The 16,503-nt window shown below is 41.0% G+C and overlaps 1 protein-coding gene across 1 annotated transcript in view; it reads right to left on the bottom strand.

Annotated features, from left to right (window-relative positions):
• Positions 1-595: 595 nt before the first annotated feature.
• The window catches only part of AKR1D1 (aldo-keto reductase family 1 member D1), a 33,597-nt gene continuing 17,689 nt past the window's right edge, over positions 596-16,503 (bottom strand). Inside the window, exons 3-9 of the mRNA XM_065743187.1 lie at positions 13,896-14,012; positions 9,260-9,337; positions 6,938-7,060; positions 5,763-5,872; positions 5,151-5,316; positions 4,339-4,421; positions 596-759 (exon numbers count right to left, since the gene is read on the bottom strand). Of these exons, the coding sequence (XP_065599259.1) occupies positions 717-759; positions 4,339-4,421; positions 5,151-5,316; positions 5,763-5,872; positions 6,938-7,060; positions 9,260-9,337; positions 13,896-14,012 (720 nt within the window). The 3' untranslated portion in view covers positions 596-716. The remainder of the gene's footprint in view (positions 760-4,338; positions 4,422-5,150; positions 5,317-5,762; positions 5,873-6,937; positions 7,061-9,259; positions 9,338-13,895; positions 14,013-16,503) is intronic.

The following is a 16,503-nucleotide window of genomic DNA, read 5'->3' as shown; positions in this document are numbered from 1 at the left end:
TTAAGGGGTAAAGGCTCTTGCAAAGTATTTAGGATAGTGCTAGGTCTAGAATGGCTATAAGATGCATATGCAGCATGCTATACCATACCACACTTGTATAGGAGCTCAAATGTAGAACCACAGGCTGGCCTGTGATTTGCTAAGGCTCCTCAGCTGAGGTAAAAGAAATGAACGTGCTTATCATGTGTTTGGGCCTGAACTAGCTTAATGGAGTGTCAGCAAATGCTTTAGTCAGGGTAAAATGTTTCACTCCATACATTAATGGATGCTTACATTTACGTGTACACAAACTTGAAACCCAATTAGCTCCCTATTTCTAACTTTCACTTGAGCCGTGAAACAGTATGATGCCGCTTTATATCTACTGAAGCAGAAACTCTTGTTTCAAATTTAATGGAGAATGTGCCCTTGAATGAAGACTGTTTGGCTTGAATGAGTAAGGCTGTTCTCAGGAGAAATGTTCAGTTTTATTTGTTGTCAGCTTTGCAGCTTCAGTGTTCGTGGTGTTAGAACCTCTTAGCCAAAAGCCTGGACTCACCAGCTTACACGCATTTGCTGTTCAGTATAAATAACCAACTGATAAGACAACAAGAGGTAGATTTTGTGGTTTTAATGCTAATTTGAACAGTTTCCCAGAAGAAGGAAGCACCAAATATTGGGTCTCTTCCAGCCAAGCCTGATGGTGTCAGATTAGGAACCTGCTGGACACTTCATTTTCAGTATTCATCATTGAAGGGATACTCCGGATGGTCACGCCACCTGTGGAGAGGTCAGATTGAACAAGTGAGCTTTCTGGGATATCACATAACTGATGTATTCATGCTGTGCCTAGCAAAGCTCTTCTCTTCCCTAAGGAGAGGAAGCCTTAGCAGACCATTCTGCTGATTCTGATAGTATCTGCCCCGAAGAGATGGAAGTACACCTGTACATTTAAGGAGAGGATAGTGAAGAATCATTTTTCAGGTGTACAGAATACATTTCAGATCTAGGTCTAGTTGGTTGTTTTTTCAAGTGGCTGCCTTGTCCAGACTGGCTGCCCCTGTTCCTCAAAACACCTAAGGTGCAGATGTGCTGCCAGATTAATAGCATCAGTAACAGAGTGTACAAATAAGTTTTGGGATGACTTTTTTCAGGAAAGAAAGGGATATTCCATCTTAAACGCTGCCTTCTCAAGGAAGGCGCATGGTCCAGGAATGTCATAAAGGGCAAGAGGTAAACTCTGAGGGTGAAGTGCAGATGGAAAATAACACTGGTGGTCTGCTAATAGCAACTTAAGAGAGTGGTAGTTGAGTGAGGAAGTGTGGGTTTTATTGTTTTTTATTTTTATTTTTAGAAGATGCTGCTAAACCACAAGCCCTGTCTTGACAAACATTTTTCATTAGCAAAATCTAGAATTTCTGAGGAACTCTCTCAGGTACTCCATGGCAGCTGGTTGCCTTGCCTTACAGCAGAGCACAACAAATACTGGCATTTATCCCATATGTGAATCCTTCCAATTTGGGAAGGATACATTTCACAATATTGAAGTTAACTGACTGGAAGACATCAAGCATTTTGAATTGGTTGTCAAAACATTTCTTTCTGATATTCAGCCAAGCTGAATTGTTTACGCATTAACAGACTGAGATGGTTCAATAAAAACTGCTTTGTCATGTTTTGGTTTCAGTGTAATTTGACAATCTCTCAGCCACCACTGTCATAATATCTAGTTTCCATCTTGGGAGCATGCTTTCTACTCAGATTGCATATGTTCGAAGATCAGAGTCCTCTTGTGTTCCAAAATGATTCACTCAAAGGAGATGAGGTAGCTTGGAATAACCGGTAAGGAAGAATGTCCATAGCAGATACTGGGAGCACAAAAATTCATCAGATAGATTAGCATGAAACTTGCCAGAATAATACTTTCAGATTTCTCAAGGGGTGAAGAAACCTTTTCAGACGGAGACTTTCTGGGCTGCTCATATTTTTATGAAAATATATGTATCTTCTGTTCAGTGGTTTAACTTGCTAACTCATTACAATTAGTTTAATATCGTGTTCAAGTGGGCTTACTCACACCATCAGAACAAAAGATTTGCATGCAGTAGCTGATAAGTGGAAGAGCCATGGGAATGTTGTATTTTTCCATTCTTTGGAGTTTGCAGTGAAACAGTGGAAAGCCTTCCACAAAGCTGGCTAACCGGAAATCTTTCTGTATGGTGGTTTGACCTTCTCAAATACCTTTTTCTAAAATAAGGCATCTCTCTAGGCTAGTGAGTCATCTATTGCAGTGTCAATTCCAGATGCGTTAGCGTAAGAAGATAAAAGTGGGCAGATATAGGTTTAATAACATAGCAAAGTTACTTTTCCAGTGAGTTATTTTTTTTAAATTGAGGCCAGACTGTATTGTAGTGTTTTCCCCAGACATGGCAGTTCTGTGAAAAATAAAGTTGCTGATGTGTACCCCATAGTGTGCTGCTTTCTTTGTCCTAGGTAGCCTCCTGTGACCAAATTTAGTCTAATAAAGCAAAAAATCTCATTTATTAGCTTTGTATTAGTGGCCTTGAAAGTTCTCTTCCTATGGGCGTTTTCTTCCTTTAATTTTGCTTCTGAAAAAGGCTCTTTCTGCACCAGGGTTACTTTTAATGTATATTCTAATGAAGATTAAATGATGTTATAACTCAACCTAACCTAAAACCAAACAATTTCCAGTACCAAAACTCACATAAGAATCTACTGAGCCATTTGTGAGAAGCTTTTTGGAACTAAGTGCTGCTAATTAATGGAAGGCTAATTAAAGTTTTAAGAAACTAAAGCTTCAGAGCACATTGCAGAGCTTAAATGTGAAGGATGAACTCTTATTATGATGCTTTTAACTTAGTTAATATTTCCTGTCATATTTATCACAGTAAGTGGTTTATTTGTTCCTTTGCAATGTTTTCCCTGTCTTTTGAGCAACAGTCAATGTTTTAGAGAGCTATTGATTCTGCTGTCCTGTTTTTCGTTATGATTAGTGCTTGAGCACACTACAGTTTAGCAGGATGCAGATAACTGAAGGCAACAAGAGAAATGCATGGGAATTAATCCCTTTAGCATTTGGCTACATGCTGGGTGCCCTGAAAAGGGGAAAGCATAGTTTGGCCATAAATTGTAGATACTCTTAAGCTTGGCCTTTTTCTTCAAAAGCAATGTTGGGTCAGCCTGAGCCTTCTAGAACAGTACAACCTTCAGGTGAAGATAAACTACTTTTGGACTAAGGTTTAGATCATAAACAGCAAGAAATGAATTAGGAAGTGGTCTAGCAGTCAAATAAGCTTCATGGCTTTCTAGTTTTCAACATGAGAGGTGCCTGAAGACTGGAGGAACATCAAGGTCACTCCAGCCTTCAAAAAGGACAAGGAGGAGCCAGGAAACTACAGGAGGGTCAGCCTCACCTCAGTCCTTGGGAAGGTGATAGATCAACTTATTCTGGATGTCATCTCCAAGCAAGTAGGAGATAAGAAGGTTATGGGTAGTAATTAACATGGATTTGCCAAGGGGAAATAATGGTTGACATATCTGGTAGCCTTCTATGATATTTTGACCAGCTGGGCAGATGAGGGGAGAGCAGTGGATGTTGCGTACCTGGACTTTAGCAAAGCTTTTGATACTGTCTCCCCTAACATTCTTGTGGGTAAGCTTAGGAAGTATGGGATAGATGAATTAACAGTGAGGTGGACTGAGAACTGGCTGACTGGCAGAGCTCAGAGGTTTGTAACCAGTGGCACAGAGTTTAGTTTAAAGCCTGTATCTAGCGGTGCTCTCCAGGGGTCAGTACTGGGTCCCATCTTATTTAACATCTTCATCAGTGACCTGGATACGGGGATAGCATGCACACCTCAGGAGGTTTGAATGCTTGTTGAGCACTGAGAGAGTTGGTGGAAGAAATGAGGGGAAAGGCATGTGCTCCTATTTGAATATCAGATGTGATAGTCACACCGGTGGTTAGACAAGGTCAACACTACAGCTTGCGACTGGCTGAGACAACTATTGCAACACATAGCGATTAAGGAGTTGTTGTAGAGATGGAATAGCCAGCAACAGTCATCTTCTAGGTCGGCATTTGAAATTTGTTAGCAAGTGTCACACACTTATTTTTGCAAATGGTCTGAGGCATATTCAGGCTGCATTAAAGAGCACCTACTTCCAAGTTCTATCTTAATATAAGGTTGTTTATACAAAAATTAAAATTAATAGGAGTGTTTTCCTTTTAAATCTCCAAAAAAAAACCCAAACAACAACAACAAAAAAACCCCAACAAAACAAACAAAACATAACCAGGAATGTTTGGTGAGAACTTAGCACTCAACCTGGACTTACATTAAAAGTTCCACATAACGAACGTTTTTGTTCAGGGCTTCAATTTCTTTCATCTCTTTCTCAGTGAGAGAGAAGTCAAAGATCTGTTGGAAGGAAGTGTTGGGAGAAAGTTAGAATTTGTTGTCACAGGCAACATCAGTATGTTCCAGATTTCAGAAGTCCAGAAAAAAACCCTCCCTATTATTCTTCCCAAACTCATACCTGCTTGAATTTATATTAAATGTCTTGAGTACATGTGTAATCAAACGTGACTGAACTTATTCACTTTTCCAGGAAGAGGAAGCTGGTTTGGAACGTACTGAGTCAGTCATTAGCTTTGAATGTAATACATTGCCATGGAAAGTGGACAGCAATGTAGGTAGAGTGCTGCTAGGGGCACAGGAAAAAATACTTAATCTTATTTGGAGTGCATGGAGAGTGGTCAAGTCAGTTGTTTTCAGGTGATGTGATTGTGATCCTTTTTGGCATGTCCATATACAGCACCTTCTCTTCCCCAGTAATGCATTACCATAGCTGAAGATGAATCAGAACAAGCCAGTCATCCCTGTACACCTCCAGCTAGTAATTTTTGGGCTATTGATCTACCAAGTGTATGTCTCACTTGTGCTGTTCAGTGCAGTAATGGGGATTAGAATTCTTTCTCTGTTTTACTCTACTATCGTCATATTATAGTGCTATTAATTGATGGTGACAAAAAGAATCAAACTGATATTGGTCAAGCTTTATGTCTATGGGGAAAGGGAAAACTGCCTTTCATAGGGGCAAGTCAGTGTAAATGGATTAATTTTTGTACCATTAGAGTGCAAATCTACCTGAAAATTCTCTCTGATGCGTTGTGGATTGAAGCTTTTTGGGATGACCACCACTCCTCGCTGGATGCTGAAACGCAAAGCAACCTGTGCAGCTGTCTTGTTATACTTTTTGCCAATAGCATTCAGCACAGGATCTTTCAGTAAAGGAGGGGAGGATACATTTACCCTGGAAGAGAATTGAGGAAAAAAGTAGTCTCCCTATTTTTAATGTTAGAACATACAGACATCTACTCATTCATGGGCGGAATTTTGCACCTTTGGACAATACTGTGAAGGATAGGAGAGAAACTTTGACACAAATCATGGAGGACTGTCAATGGCAACTTTCTATGTCATGTCCTAGCATACACTTATTTTCTACTTCCTCAGTAGAGACTTCCACAGTCTCTTTCTGGCATAGGAGTCGTAAGGAGACCTCCCATGCAGGCACCTGGCACTTTTAATGATCACATGCAGCAGGAATGGTACAAGTTTACATTCACAACTGTAATATTTAGACACTCAAGTTCAAAACTACTCTGAAAAGGCATTTCACACAGATCTATTAGTGGAGACTTATTATTACTTTTCTGGACAATGGCCCTGATATTTGAGAATAGCATGGACGCTTACCATGTTTCATCCCTTGAGGTTCCCAGTGGGCTGTACCCAACAATAACAATGTCATGTTGCCTGCAGAATTCTAAGAGTTTTGGTTGGGTGAAATAGGGATGGCATTCAACCTACAGGAGTAACATAGAAAGAATGTTTAATCAGTAAGACCAGATATATAAGCAGATGAAGTCCCAGTATTTGTGATTACAGATTAGAGGTGACTTCTTGGCTTTCAGGAAAGGATGTTTGTAAGTTAATGAATAGGGGAATTTGATTGCAGTTCTAATGGTATACTGCTGGGTGGCGGTTATTCTTTGTTGGGCAGTGGATCAACATCTATGATTATAATTTGGCTGTAGGGTATTTGTATCAGTCGCAATGGAAAGGTGGCAATAAGTGAGGAGGTGGGGGAGAGGAGGACACTAGAGATGTGAAGGCGACCCATCTCATAAGGGTCAGATCATCGTTTCTGTCTTTTACATTTAGGATGACTAATCTGATACCATTTTTAGGGTAAGTGTTGGCGGAAGCTGTCCCACATAGAAAGGTGAGCAGGTATATGAAAAAGGTGAGATATTTCCACAATGGGTATGATCTTGTTATGAGCTCTGCCCTCTCATATTGTAAATGCTGTCCCTAATTCCCTTACAGGAAGGGATTTTCTGGCAGTGCTCTCAGTTTCTGGGAAAGGGATATCTACAAGGTGATGGAGAAACCTGTTTGAAAGATGTGCTGGCCAGCTCCAGACTTCTATGTCTTCTGGCCAACTGCGTTTATCTGGGTTTAATATTTTGCCATTTTTATTGACCCCATGGAGCAGTAGAAACACTCAGTGCAGTCCTAGGGGCACTCAATGAGCAGCAACTGCATTTTGCAGCCACTGGGAATGTTAGTGCAAGGTAAGGTGCATTTCAGAGATTTAACCTGGCTATGAAGCTTGGCACAGAAGCATGATTTTTATAGTCCTGGAATAGGAACTGAGGAGAGCGGTTGTTCTAGTACCTTCAAGTTTTACCTCTAGCTTAGAGAAGATGAGTAATATTTTCAAGCTAGAAAGTGTGACTATATAGAGGGCAGTAGCTGAAGCAAAGCGCCACGCTTCTGCATATGGCTGCTTAGGCCTCGTGTTGCCTCTGCCTTCCCTACTGGGCAGTGGTACCACAGCAGGCACTGCCCTTGGCTTGAGGTCATACCTGGTTGCTGACAGGCTTGTGCTTAAGTCCTGGCTTGTTCAGGATCATCTCCAACTGCCTGCGGTTGAAATTGGATACTCCAATAGACTTTGCCAAGCCTGCGTCTTTACACGCTTCCATAGCCTGCAAGGACAGCAAAGATTAGTGGAGTCTCAGACATTGGCTTGATTCCTTAAAGCACGTGTTTTGGAAGGGTGGAAGCCAGTCCATTACTGAAACTGCAGAAAACCCATGCAGCAGCAGAGCAAGCAGCTCTGTTATGAAGGTTAGTGCTATCCAACTGTTTTAAACTTTACTCTCATGTAGCTCCACTTCCCAGATCAGACCTTAATGTTCTCCCATGAAGGTAGAATTTGTCTGGAAAGCAGACAGGTTAATCTGAGATACAGATACTTAACTACCAGACATATGTTTTCAAAGAGTTTTGCTTATTAAACTCTTTTAGTACTGTTTCAAAGCTGGAATAGGAAGGGTGAACAAAATATATTCCTTCTCTTGTCAGTTTGTGTAGTGATTTTAATTATGTGGAATTATTTCATACCAAGTCTATCCAGTGAAGTCAGCTGAACTTTTAGGAAGGCATGTCACAAAACTGTGACAGAAAACGTCAGTGGAATACAAACTAGTAAAAAAAAAAAAGGGAGAACGGAATTCTAGATATTTTGCATTTCAAACAAATTCTAATAGCAGAGAAAGTGTTATGAATGCGGGGCACGAACACATGCTTCAGTCTTCTCCATAATTTCATATGCTAGGAGAAAAGAGGCCCCTTTCCTACAGTCTTCCCCTTTGCTCCCAGAAACTGCACTCAGTTGATTTAGGAGCTGTTCAAGGCAGCACAGACCTAGCTGTGGAGCTGGGTGCCCCTCATGCAGGTTTTGTTATTCTTTCCTGTCTCACAGGAGCTGAAAGCAGGGAGGTAAGAGGCACCAGGTACTTGACGACCTCTAGTTGGCCCCATATGCTTTGTATCACTCAGTGACAAGTCAGCAAATACAGTCATCTGGAGCCATTTTTTTTCTTGCTGGCACCATGCTGAAAGAGTGAAATTATCTGGATCGAGTTTAGCCAGGTTTATTTAGATTGATGCTATTATTTGCAAGCAGTCACCACTACCTATTCCTTTCTCAGCCTTTTAGCTGAATAGAGAGACCTTCTGCTATATATCCTTTACCAGCTTGAAGTGTTCGGACAGCTGTTGTTTTGAGCAACTAGTAATGAAAAAGAGAAATGAATTACATCAACCCCAGATGGGGAAATAAACAGCTAATGTGGGAGTCCTCAGCCCCATGAGGCTCTGCATGGTTGTCTTTACTGCCAGAAAAGCCCGTGGGTTCTCTTCTACTCGGAACTTTTGCTCAGGATTTCATCCGTTCTCTATCTTCATCTACCAGACCGCAAGTCGAGCTTTACTGGGATGTAACTGGGATGCTTTACTGGGATGTATTTATTGAGTTCAGGACAGAACAAGCTGAAATGGAATACGGAACAACCCATGTTGACTCCGTTGGTGTGAACTGTGCTGAATTAGCAATGCTTTTGCGACTTGCAAGCTTGATGCAGATGGAATGCTGAACATCTTTGGCTATTAATTAAGACTATTCAAGGCTTCAAAAAGCAAAAATGTGAGGAAATCACCACTATTGCTCTCTGCTTTATATGTGACCAAGTGACAGTAGGCTTAAGGAGGTATGTGGCATCTTAACTAATGCACCTCACAAATAATTTTAGGATGCAGCCTTCTGAGGAAATGCTACTTTTCTCCAGGCTTTTTTAGCAGAATATTCTTACATTCTCATCCTATAATTAAACTTACAATGGAGATAACTTATTCTGATGGCAACTTATTATTATTATTATTACTATTTTTTTTTTTTGAATGAAGAGCTTTAGGGAAAACTCTGGTTTACCTTGAAGGAAAAGTTTTCCTTTTTGAGGAAGATCCAGTTTCTTATTCCTTTAGGGCTTCAACTTTCTACTGCTGTTAGGGTCTGATAAAATGGAGAGGCAGTGGGGGGAAAAAAACTGCAGGTATATCAACTAACAAATGTGCAGTCTCTGAAAGAAGGAGTACAGGTATCAGATATCTTAATGATATTTTGTTTTGTTATAAAAATAATTAAGTGATGGCAAGAAACAACATTTCTAGAAACAGGAGTCAAATCTATCTGTGAAGCTAGTAGAATTTGTTCCATTTCCTCTGTCAGTATGTCTCAGGTCTGCTTATGAAGACCACAAGTAAAACTGAGAATGAGGATCTCTTTGGTTTTGTTGTGGTTGTTTTGTTTATTTTTTAATCATATATGGATATTGTTTGCTTACCTCCCAAGTGGCGCATAAATTTGTCTCATGGTAGATAAATTTTCCATTCTCATCTCTTGGGTAGATTGCATCTCCAGGCTGAAAAATAAAAATAGGTTTTTTATTAAAAAAAAAAAAAGTTAGAGAGGTGGGGGTGGGAGAGGAGAAAAGTAAAACTTTCACTCCTCATAGCAAAGAATTTTTTTCCTGGTCTTTCTACCGGCAAACATATAAAAATAAATAAGTACACTCAAAAGCTTTCTGAAACACCCGAAGTTCAACAGGTCATTCATGCTGGGCTTTACCACATCCTCCACTGCGAGACAGTCCTTGGATACACTTCTGGACTGTCACATGAGTGCATACTTAGGAATTCCAGGGTGGCCTTATTTTTCAATAAACTTTTGACCCTCACAGTATAGCAAACAAGGAACTAATATGTTCCCAAAGAGCTGAATTAGAGTGCCAGTCTGTATTCCTTTCCTCTTCTTACTGTCCCTCCTTTCTTCGTAGCCTTCCTCTGATCCTGTGTCCTGGGCATCCAAGAAAAGTACCAACTCATTCCAGCTCCAGCTGGAGTGATCATTTCCAAGATTTACTGACTTATTTACTATTGTAACAATCTAAATGCACAGCTATTGTACATGCTGCAAATCTTTTAAGTGCATTATCTGTGTTTCTTGGGGCACTAGGAACTTTTCCTCTCTGTGCTCCACAAACAAGACTTCAGGGATGAGTTGTGAGCTGATATCTCACAATAAGAGCTTTCTTCCCCCCCAGTGTATATCACGGACAATGCATTAATATCACCTTCTCTTTTGTCTGATTTTAACTTCACTTTTTTTTTTTTAAGTCCTTCAGTGATGTTTGATATTTGATCTGACTACAAACTGCTACATTTCAAAAGACTGGATGTAAGATGTTGAAATGATAATTCCTTGTGAACAAGTAGATTCTTGAGTTCAAATTTAAGGCATTTCATGGGAAAAGTGAGCCTAGGGAAAACACAGTCTTGGATTACTGGCATCAAGTTACAGTCACAAGCCTATCTCCTTCAAATGTGCTGGCTTTCCTCAGTGAATTCCCTGAAGATGACTTATTGCCTTTGTTGCTGCGTCTTGTTGGAAATAAACTTGCCTAGAAAGAGGCAGGTGGTTATTGGACACATTTTTCTACCAGAAGGAAAACTATTTGTCATTGTAATTTGGAATTGAGAGACTTTATTTACAAAACCACACTGTAGTATTTTTGGAACAAACCATTTATCCTCATGATATCTCAGCAAGCTATTCAGAGACTATGAGCTCAGGGCACACAGACATAGTGGGTGGATTTCTTGGAGTTCTGGGGATGGTTCTGAATTCAGGGGTTTTTACTCTGTTTTAATTCATTAAATTCTATTCAATGTTACTTTTTTATAGTAGTCAATATTATGTTACATAAAGTAGTCAGCAATTACACTAGTTCATACATGCAGCGTTTTTCTCTATTTCTAGCCCGTGTATTCTAAGAAGCCAACAAAGCTGGGATGAAAGTAGCTTGAAGATGGACTTATTTTGACTGAGTTTGTGGTGCCAACTACTCTGGATTTCCACGAGAATAAATCCTTGCTTCTGCTTCCAGGGATCTGCACAAGATCTCTGCTTGGTAGTCTCCAGGCAGTACTTCCTCCACCCAACTCTTTTTTTATGCGTGCAGGTCCCTGAATGACAGAATGGACAGCAGATGGATAAGGAGGGATGAAGTGCTGACAATGTTTTTCTGGTAACAGGATGGTGGTTGCTAAGTCTCTGAAGTCTGGCACATTTCTCACCTTGGGTTCTTATGGACTACCCATCAGCAGTCATGGGTACAAATGCTCATCCCCTCTTGCAGTTGTCTTGGAGACTGGCCACGCAACTTAGACCAAATACAATGTGGCTTCCTATCATGTTATGTGTGCACTGAAACAGTTGGGATAACACTGCACTGTCATAGCATAGTGCTCAAAGTCTGGGGGCACTCCAAAAGCTGCCAGACAATTTACATATTTATAGCACAGCCGTGGGTAACCACTGAGAGGAAAAGCCTACTCCTGTAATTTCCTCACCAACACAGATGTAGAGTGACAGGTCTGCATGTCCCTTTGCCTTTATGTGATGTTCTTTGACACGTGCTTTCTCAAGAAGGCAGCCTAACAACTTGTAAATACCTATTGCGTAAACAGAAGGTCATAAAAAGTCAAGTAGCAAGGCTTTAATCTGTTTTGATTTATTATTTTATAAACACAAAAAGAAAATGAGCTTGTTCAGTTTAAGGCTAAAATATCAACTTTTCTGAGAGATGATAGAATAATTTAGTTGGGAGGAATCTAGACATCGTTTAGTCCGTGGGTACCTGCTTACTATCTGACTAGAGGCATCTGGAAAACCTCCCAGGGGATAAGAGCTCCTGAAGGAGAGGGCATGTGTTGACCCGGAGAAGGCCTGCGACTGCTGGAGTGTGTCCAGAAAAGGGCAATGGAGCTGTGAGGGGTCTGGAGCACAAGCATTATGGGAAGCAGCTGAGAGAACTGGGGTTGTTCAGTCTGGAGAAGAAGAGGCTTGGGGGAGACCTCATCATTCTTGACAGTGACCTGAAAGGAGCTTGTGGTGAGGTGGGTGTGGGCTACTTCTCTCAGGTAGTGAGAAGTAACAGCCTTGAGTTGTGCCAGTGGAGATAAAGGTTGGATATTAGGAAAAACTTCTCAGGAAGAGTGGTGATGTGTTAAAACAGGCTGTCTAGAGAGGTGGCGGAGTCGCTGTCCCTGGAGGTGTTCTAGAACTGTGTGGCTGTGGTACTTAGGGACATAGTCTAGTGGGGAAATATTGGTGGTAGCTGGAGGGTTGGACTAGATGATCTTAGAAGTCTTTTCCAGCCTTTATGATTCTATATCTGTCTTGCCAGGGAAGAGATGCAGAGCACCACTGCTAGACAAAGGGGAGAGAGGATGGAAGTCCTGAATAGGGAATCCCTATAAGGGGGAGAACAAAAAGAAAAGGGATATGCAGGCTTAAGTTAGCAGGTCAGTGATTAACGTCACCTCACATATCAGCCATTCTTGGTGTACTTACAAGTACTGCCTTAGTAGGCTTTCCTACTTTGAGTGATGCACTCAGGAAATAGATTCCTATCTACCTGAAAGTCCCTGCGAGAACTTGCAGCGCATGGCTGTGCAGAGGCATTTTCCTTTCTGACTTCAGCATGGGACTGTGAGCTTTGGCTCAAGATCTTCCCTGATTCCAAGCAGAAAGTAGTTTTGTTAGAAGGAATTTAAAGAGACAGGAAAGTTCAGGCATTGGTAGAGTAGGGCAGAGAAGGAGTCTGTTAGTGTGTTTTATCTATGCACTTCTTGCACATTGAAGGCAACTGTCGTGTTTGGAACAGGTGTATTTTGTGAGAGAGGTAGCAAAAAAAAGGAAACATTTGGCATAGAAAAATGTGCATTTTTTTTAAGCAGAAGGTGACTTCTTTTTTTTTAATCTCCACTCAAAGGGGGCATGAATGGATCCACGGACTGCTACTCTTTTAACAGCTCAGCTTGTTGATACAAGCCTCATGGAGTCAGATGTACGATACTTTAAAGCCAGCTGTCTGTATCTTTATATTGTGAGACAATGACCTTCACTATGTGGGAGAGTGAACTACTAGAGAATGCAAACACAGGAAAGGGGAAACAGGAAATTGCACGTGGTGGGAAATTTTTAAAAATGTACCCAAAATGATTCCATACATGGGACTGGATAAATAAAGTTTTAATGTCTAAGTCCAGTACTGCTGTAGAGGTCTTAATGGGAAAAGGGAACTGCAGGTCCAAGGTGGTTGCTCCACTGGTAAACTGCTTCCTATCTCATGCTTCTGGCAGTTCGGAGTCTGTGGTACAATAGAATCTTAACAACTGGAGAACTACCTTCCTTGCAAAAATAAAAATATAAAAGGTGTAGTCAGTTTAGCACTTTTAACACCCCCACAGAAACAATTAGGTAGGTCATTTCATAGCCTGTTAATCGGTTAAAAAAAACCACTAAACATTTTTTGAATCTCAATTTTCAAATTTCAAAATTATTTAATTTGTCTTTATATCATGTACTTGCAAGTGAGAGTTTTAGAGCAAAGTACAAATGTCTGTGAAACCAGAAAGTTCAGGGAGACTTAGAAGAGCTGCTTGCAAGGGAGGCATACAACTCTGATCTGAGCTCCTCACATTCAAAGGTTTTGTGACTGCAGGGAGAAATTACTGAGGCTTTTCTATTTTTGAGACAGAGTAAAGGATGTCAACTTAGCAGCTCTTTCCCTATCTCCCTCCCCACGCTTTACCCCTAGCCCCTCACTGCGTTGTATAACACCTGTAGTTACCTCACCTACAGTAGTTCTTGAGCATAGTGAGTTTTCTACCTCTACCAGGAGTCCTATCTTTCCAGAGGAGATACCTCATGCTACAACTGTTACTAATGAATCTCATGTACCTGTAAATCCCTCTGTGTGGGTAATGCAGAGAAATATGTGCAGGCAGTGTACATAGAACATCATCTTGCATAAGTGCTATTTTCAGTGCAGACTGAATGCTATAAGGATGAAGCTAGAAGGAAACTTTGGTTTAAGCCAGACATATACTTTTTAGAGCAATTTTTCTTTTTACCTTGAAAGCCATTGGCAGCTCAATAATGTAGAGGTCGACATAGTCCAGCTGCATGATCTTCAAGGTTTTCTCCAGTGTGGGACGTACCAGCTCGGGTGGATGGCAGGTGTTCCACAGCTGGGGAAACAAGAACGGGTGTCCTGAGTGACAATGAGCATCCTTCAGCCAATTTCCCCCCCCCGAACGCTCTTCTGACAGAGCCCATTACACACAGAGCAAAGACATTGTGGTCTATGTAGCTGCAAGAAAAATACAAGGGACCTTATCTAATCTTCTGCCAGAAGGGTTTGTAGAATCCTTGCCCAGGACTGCCTGTGTCCTGCCTCAGTGAAGCTACCAGATACCTGCTTGTTATGAGACAGGTTATTCAGAGTTGTGTTTATTGCAAACTCTTGCTCCATGAACTTAGGCAGATTTCTTTTGTTTTATGAGCTTTCCGAGCATATGCTTTCACTGGAAAACTTTGTTCCCACAAGAAATCTGTGGTCAGGTTTATGCTTGAAGGCTGAAGCTCAGATCATGTGAGCTGGCAATTGAATTGCCAAGCACCTGGCACAAAGAGGATCTTTTGGTTTTCTCCTGAGGCCATGGAGCCTGAGTGAATGCCGACGTAGCAAAGTTTTAACTTACTCAATTATCCTCACTGAAAGATGTATTATTATTTAGTTACTGTAACGCAGGTGTGACTAGATAAAGGACAGCCTTTGTAACCTCTTTAATCATAACCAGAGTTGTGGCCTGATGTTGCTATGTATTGTGCTCAGCTGATAAGCTTGTGGTGCTACCTCTAACAGAACTCTGCTGATGCAAATATCTTGCAAGAACAGAACCATAGCATTGTAACTAGTAACCAAGAACTCTTTTACGCCATTCTCTGAAGCTCAAATCTACAAAAAGTGGAATTAACACACAAGAGAAAGTTATAAGTGACATCTGGTTGTATAGAATAATTTGGGCTGTTCTATCTTTATTGTGCAGGGATGATGGGGAGGGGTTGGCTGGTTTTGTTGTTGTTGTAGTTCTTGCTTTTTTCAATGCACAAAACTGACATTTGGAGTTGCATCAAGATTTTTGGCACCTTCATTGGCTGGAGAAAACTGATGTTTGTTGGTATAGTGATTGTCTAACAAATTCTGACACCAACACAGACAGTCACAGTATGCGAATCATAGAATTACCAAGGTTGGAAAAGACCCACAGGATCACCCAGTCCAACCATCCCCCCATTACCAGTAGTTCTCACTAAACCATTTTCCTCAACAAAACGTCCAAACATTCCTTGAATGTCTCCAGGGTCAGTGACTCCACCACCTTCCTAGGCAGCCAATTCCAGTGCCTGACCACTCTTTCAGAGTAGTATTTCCTAACGTCCAGCCTGAACCTCTCCTGGCGCATCTTGAAGCCATTCCCTCTAGTCCTATCACTAGTTACATGAGAGAAGAGGCTGACTCCCTGTTCACTGCAACCTCCCTTCAGGTAGTTATAGAGAGCAATATGGTCTCCCTTGAACCTTCTGTTCTCCGGACTGAACAACCCCAGCTCCTTCATCCACTCCTCATACGATTTGTGCTCCAGACCCCTCACTTGCTTGGTTGCCCTTCTTTGAATGGGCTCCAGGGCCTTAATGCCTTTCTTGCAGTCAGGGGCCTGAAACTGGACAGAGTACTCAAGGTGTGGCCTCACCAGGGCTAAGTCCAGGGGTACGAAATTGTACAATGAGACCATTCTTGAGACATGAAACATTTGAACTGAAATTTTCAGAAGATAAGGATTATAGGTGTCCAGACATAGCCTGACTAAGTTTTGAAGTATTTTAATTATTATTTACCTAGACAGTAAACTACCTGCTTAGTTGTGCCAGCAAGGGCAAGGGCATGTTATCTTGAAGCTTAGCTGTACCAAGAGCAGCGCTAAGCTGCCCTAAGCTGACACACCAAAGAAGGCACCAGCACCTGGAAATTCACAGTGGTTCTTAATCCCGTTGTGTGTTGCAGGGCATGAAGAATTTATGATTGGCGAAGAGTTGGCTACATGGGCTGAGGTGTTGCACAGTACAAGGCTCAAGGTCCTGCTCTTAGAGTTTTAAGCTGTTATACTGGATTTCCTGAAAGCCTTTGGTCTTGGTGTTTTTTAAGCATTTGCCAATCTTTGATTTTCTTTTTACAAGTAAAATGAGATGTTCTTTTGAACTTAACATAGGTAAGGAAGTGAATCTCTATACCCTTCGTGTTTAGTTTTTGTTACTTTGATTTAGAAATTTAGTAATTGAAGGTATGTTGACAGCTTAGGAGCTGTTTTTCCAAGTGCCCTTTGTAGCTCAGTGCTGTTGAGCTAAGTTCTTGCCAGTGAATATTCATCACTTTTAAAAAATGCAGAGGTTCTAAGGAAACAGCCTTTAGAAATAGCAAACATTTGTATTGCCTTAATACACAAATGCCATGGAAACTTAAGAATTTCACAACTGTTTTCACGATTTGTACAAGTTATTGTATTATCTACCTAAGTAGAACCCATGTAGACATTTGAGCAGTCAGTGCTGCCAGCTGGCTTCTGTGTTTCAGGACACCATATTTCCTGGAAATGTTACTTTTATTTTAATGAAAGAAAT

The sequence above is a fragment of the Cyrtonyx montezumae genome, unplaced genomic scaffold (genome assembly GCF_038088225.1).
Source record: "Cyrtonyx montezumae isolate F1298 unplaced genomic scaffold, pur_monq_1.0 scaffold_3, whole genome shotgun sequence".
Lineage (NCBI taxonomy): Eukaryota > Metazoa > Chordata > Aves > Galliformes > Odontophoridae > Cyrtonyx > Cyrtonyx montezumae.
Note: the sequence above shows the minus strand (reverse complement) of the source record. Positions and strands in the feature narration are given on the sequence as shown.